Genomic DNA, 4,433 nt, shown 5'->3' on the forward strand with positions numbered 1-4,433 from the left:
GAGTTCAACCGCCCTCGTAGTGGAAGAGTGGTGATGGTAATTGTAGAGTGGAGATGTGAGAGTCCTCTTGGACGAATGGTGTTGAACTCTGTAGCGTCGTAGTTGTGCGCGTTGTAAAAAATTCAGGAGTATGCCCGAGATATTTTGTTAGCGTCACATGTTTTGCACCTCGTTAGACATGTCATGAGTGACTAACGGGTGTTTTTGAAAAGCGACGTAGTCGACATTTTCCTAGGAATCCGCCGGTGGCTGGTTCCTATGACGAAGACTCTGCAACATGAGGTCTTTGATTAGCGAGATTTTACAGAGATAAGGTCGTGACGACTTACTCTACGCTGACCCCGACTGGGTTCGTCAAGGGGGGCTATTGGCCTGGTTCTGGTCCACGGCTGTGGGAGAGAAGGCAATATGATTGCAAACGGTCAGTCATCTGACGGTTGCATGAGGCTTGGGGTACAGGGGCAAGGAGTTCGATTAGAGGCTTACGAGAGCTGCTCTTGGGAATTCCACCTGCTCTCCTATAGACAGTCCCGAGGTCTGTGCGAAGCACTGGGTCTTTCTTAGGTTCAACAGCGGGTGACTTCTGATGTAAGTTTCCCAGGCGTTTGATGACCATCTGCCGATTTGGCGGATGGTTTCGTGTTCCATGCCGCTTTGTGCGTAACACGTGGCGCCGCCTGCGCGCAGCGAGTGACCTGAGCGTGTTTTGTTAAAAATTGCTTCAAGACGTTGGATGAACCATGTTCTGGTGGGCTGGCAACCGTTTTCGCGCATAAAGAGCATCGGTTCGCATGGGAAGCAACGTTCGCGCCACACCGCGTAGAATAGTAAGGTATTGACTGGGCACGTGTCCTTGTATTCTCGTTGAACGATGGATACTGGCGTGCCGTTGAAGTCGGGGTCGGCTTTGTGGTATAGGAGGTTGTAGCAGGCGACGGTACCACACACCGAGAACACGAGGGAAGATCTGCGTATGCATTTGCGAGGGTTTTGGAGTTTTAAAGAATCTGGGACGACGAGTTCACCTAGACGGTGGAGTGCGGAGAACCCTAATGCTACAATTGCATTGAAAAGGGCGTCGTTGAAGGAGGAATTGTATTCTTCAGCGCAAGTGCGTACATCGCTCATTGTGAAAGGGTTTGCCTGAGTGACCGGGAGGGTAAAGAGCTTCTTGCAGCCGCGGAGCGTTTTCCTGACTCGTTGCGAGTTCCTGACTTGGTCCACCCCAGGGTAGCGTTCGCGAAAGATGAATGCGATTCCTGTGAGATACTTGCTTACCGTTGATGGCAAGAGTTCTCGCGATACCACCGAAATGAAGTGGCAAAGGTTGGTTTCGCTTGGGTAGAAGTCCTTGCCTTGGTTTTCACAAAACTTGGCGAATCGTCTCGCCCCTGACTCGTACTTTGCTTTCGAGTTTGGTTCGAGATGATGGTCTATATCGTCCTTGTTCATAGCTTCGAGTTCCTGAAAACTGAGCTTTTTAGGCGGACGTTTTGCTTTTTTCATTTTCCGGCGTTGAGTCGGATGGTTTTTAGGATAAATAGTTCGGATCGGTCAAGCAGGTTTTGAGGAGGAGCTGACCGTGAGGTTTTTTATGTGGTGTTTTACAACTTTCGAGCAAAGTGAGACAGTGAACTAGACAGTGTAGAAACGGAAACGAAGAAAAAATAGATTTTTTTTATTTTTTATTTTTATTTGTTTTGTGAAGTGTATTAAGAGAGAAAGAGAGAAACGGTTTTTTGGGGGAATCAAGCCGTCGAGAGGAACGACCGGCTTGTGCAACCTCCAACAAGCAATTCCGGTTCCGGTTCGATGTTGATTACCGTAACGTTAGGAGCTAGGGCCTTTGTTCTGTCAGCCAAGAACCTAGAGATCGAGTCGGCTACCTTGTTATCCTCGTTCGATATGTGACGCACTTTCACGTCCATTTTTTTGTCCAACATTAGGTTTACCGCGAACTTAAAGACAGTTCTGATCAACGGTATTGGCTTGTGGGAGCTGAATAGGTGTGATACCGACTCATTGTCCGTGAAGATAAGCACTTTCCTTGCCTTAATGCTGGATGCCAGCTTTATTGCCAAGGTAACCGCCAGAAGCTCGGCCCAGTAAATGTTACGGGCTGGGGGCGGCAGGGAGTAACACCATCCCATGGCTGTGGCCGGGCGCCATATGCCAAGGCCGACTGGACATGCATCACAGAAAAAGACGCAGTCTGCCGCTTTGAGCGGCCAGTGGAGGTTTTCTAAGACCAACCTTCCTTCCCAGGCTTCCAGTGCATTGGCCAGCCAGTTGAGATCATCTTTGTTGGTTCGGTTCAATGGGATGTGAGCGCTGCGAATTGATTTACCCGACATCTTGTCCCAAGAGGACTGAATCGACCATCTTCCCAGAGGGAAGATGTTCAGCGCCCAGTTGGCCCAGCCTGTTAGGCGCTGCCATTCCACCAGGGGATGGGAGATCTTTGAGGTGAATAGTCGTAGGGCGGAGATAAGTTCTGACTGTTTCTTTTCAGACAGTGTGATTGAAAGCTTGTCGCAATTGATGGTGTGGCCGATTACTTCTAGCACCGTACCGTGGAGCTGTTTCTCCCAAGCCCACGGTAGACCGATATAGTCGAAGATGGTGAGGAATTTTGCTTGATTTCGAGGAATACTCCTACCTTTGAAGTTGACGAGGGAGGAAGTCAGGTCTGAGCCCCACGAGTCGTCCATGTACGAGTTCAGTTCCGTAATGCCGAATTCGTAGTAAGCAATCCACAAGACCAGAGAAAAGAACGAGCACCAAAGTTTCGGAGAACTTGAGCATCCAAAGTTCACATTTCTATCTGCGTGGAAAGCCTTACCTATTTTGACGATTTGTCGTAGTTGCCATTGTAGAGATGCCGGCAGGACTCTGAAAGCGCCGTCCACATCAGACTTCCATATTAGCACTCGATGATTTGAACGGTGGTGAATGAGTAAATGGGGAATGAAGGAAGCGATAGAGTCTAGGTCTATTTTGATTTTCTCTTTGTTAATCAGGTCGTTGGGAGATGGTCGGCCAAATGACATATTTGTACATGTCCGTACTTTGCCCGAGTTTGGGTTGGTTGCCAGGCAGAGAGGCGAAACCTTCATGCCCGGCAAGAGAGTGTAGAATGGGGGGGAATATCTTCCTGCTTTGAGCTCTTTGTCCCTGGCCTGTTGCAGGGTTTTTTCCGCTTCAGGCCCAGACACATGGTTTTCGTGATAGGTAATGTCATCTGACGGTTTGGCTGAGAGAGGCCAGAAACCCTCTGACAACCCGAGCACAATTGAGTCGACGAAAGGTCTGTTGGGGTGATTTTTGAGTAGAAGGGAGAAATTTTTGATGTTTATTGGACAGGTGATTTTGAAAATGTCGGGTCTTCGTTTGATAGCGTAAGCGGCTAACGGATCAGATTCTATGGGAGGAGCTGCGGGAAGAGGCTCCGCGTGGAGAGAGGATTCGACTGAGGCTGAGTAGCCCTCAGATAACGCGTTGATTTCTAGTCCTCGAAGAAATCGACGACTGTTAGGCTCATTTGTGAGCGACGCCTCCTTGATGAGTGCCATCGCATCCAACTTTGTTGCACAGATTGTGTATTCTGTCGCACTCATCGTCTGCGTGGGGACAAACACCGAGATTCCAATTATTACAAATTTGATCAGCAATAGATACGCCCTTAGCTGGTTTGACGGTGTAGTTGGGTTTGTTGCGGCGACCTCTGGGCTTTTTTGGTTGAGCTGGGCGAGGTGCTTTGGTCGTATAAGGAGTTGATTGAGTTTCGGCCCGTGGTGGTAGAGATGTTGGTATAGCTGCTCGGGCGGTTCGTGAAAGTCTGCTGGCTGCGCTGTAGAGCACCCGATTGTCGATGCCCCTGAGGCTTTCATGGGTATAGTCACCCCATACCAGCCATGGCCGAGAGGAGAACTCCTTGCGCATTTCGACGTCGAAGTCACGGACGTCTTCCCAATTGACCTTTGCTTGAAAAAGGCCAGGGAGACCAAAGATGTAGTCAAAGTACTTTTTGATAGATACTGCAGCGGGGGGGAATGCCGCGATGTAAGCATGGCTTGCCACGGCCATGAGATCCTTCCAGTGGTTGATCACTGTTCGTGATCTCTTTGGGAGGAGCACCGTCGATGCTTTTGAGCTTCCCGACGTCATTGACTTTGAGAAATGATTCCGACAGCCCGTTGGACGAGACTTCTCCGTATAATTTTCGTAGGTCAACGAAATTATATTCCAGTAGGTCTTTGGTGAGGTTGTTGTGCCAATTGGCCGGCCGGTTACCGCAGGAATTGAACAGAGAGATGTACTTTTTAATATTTGATTTGTATCTGATAGCGATTTTTTGAATTTTCGAAGAAAGGGGGGTAAAAGCCTCAGGGGAGAGATGTTCGTTGTGAGCCAGAAATGGTATCTCATCATCG

General features: G+C 49.1%; 2 protein-coding genes across 2 annotated transcripts; both read right to left on the reverse strand.

Moving 5' to 3' along the window:
* Window positions 1-231: 231 nt before the first annotated feature.
* Window positions 232-1,506, reverse strand: MELLADRAFT_113395 (uncharacterized protein; the record flags this gene model as incomplete). The annotated part of the gene is made up of 3 exons (XM_007418053.1): window positions 232-270; window positions 330-389; window positions 1,279-1,506. 3 exons carry the CDS (start codon window positions 1,504-1,506, stop codon window positions 232-234), a joined length of 327 nt encoding a protein of 108 aa, XP_007418115.1.
* Window positions 1,507-3,537: 2,031 nt separating this feature from the next.
* Window positions 3,538-4,167, reverse strand: MELLADRAFT_113396 (uncharacterized protein; the record flags this gene model as incomplete). The annotated part of the gene is made up of 1 exon (XM_007418052.1): window positions 3,538-4,167. One exon carries the CDS (start codon window positions 4,165-4,167, stop codon window positions 3,538-3,540), a length of 630 nt encoding a protein of 209 aa, XP_007418114.1.
* Between the last annotated feature and the right edge of the window lie 266 nt (window positions 4,168-4,433).

This window comes from Melampsora larici-populina, assembly GCF_000204055.1.
Source record: "Melampsora larici-populina 98AG31 unplaced genomic scaffold MELLAscaffold_83, whole genome shotgun sequence".
NCBI lineage: Eukaryota > Fungi > Basidiomycota > Pucciniomycetes > Pucciniales > Melampsoraceae > Melampsora > Melampsora laricis-populina.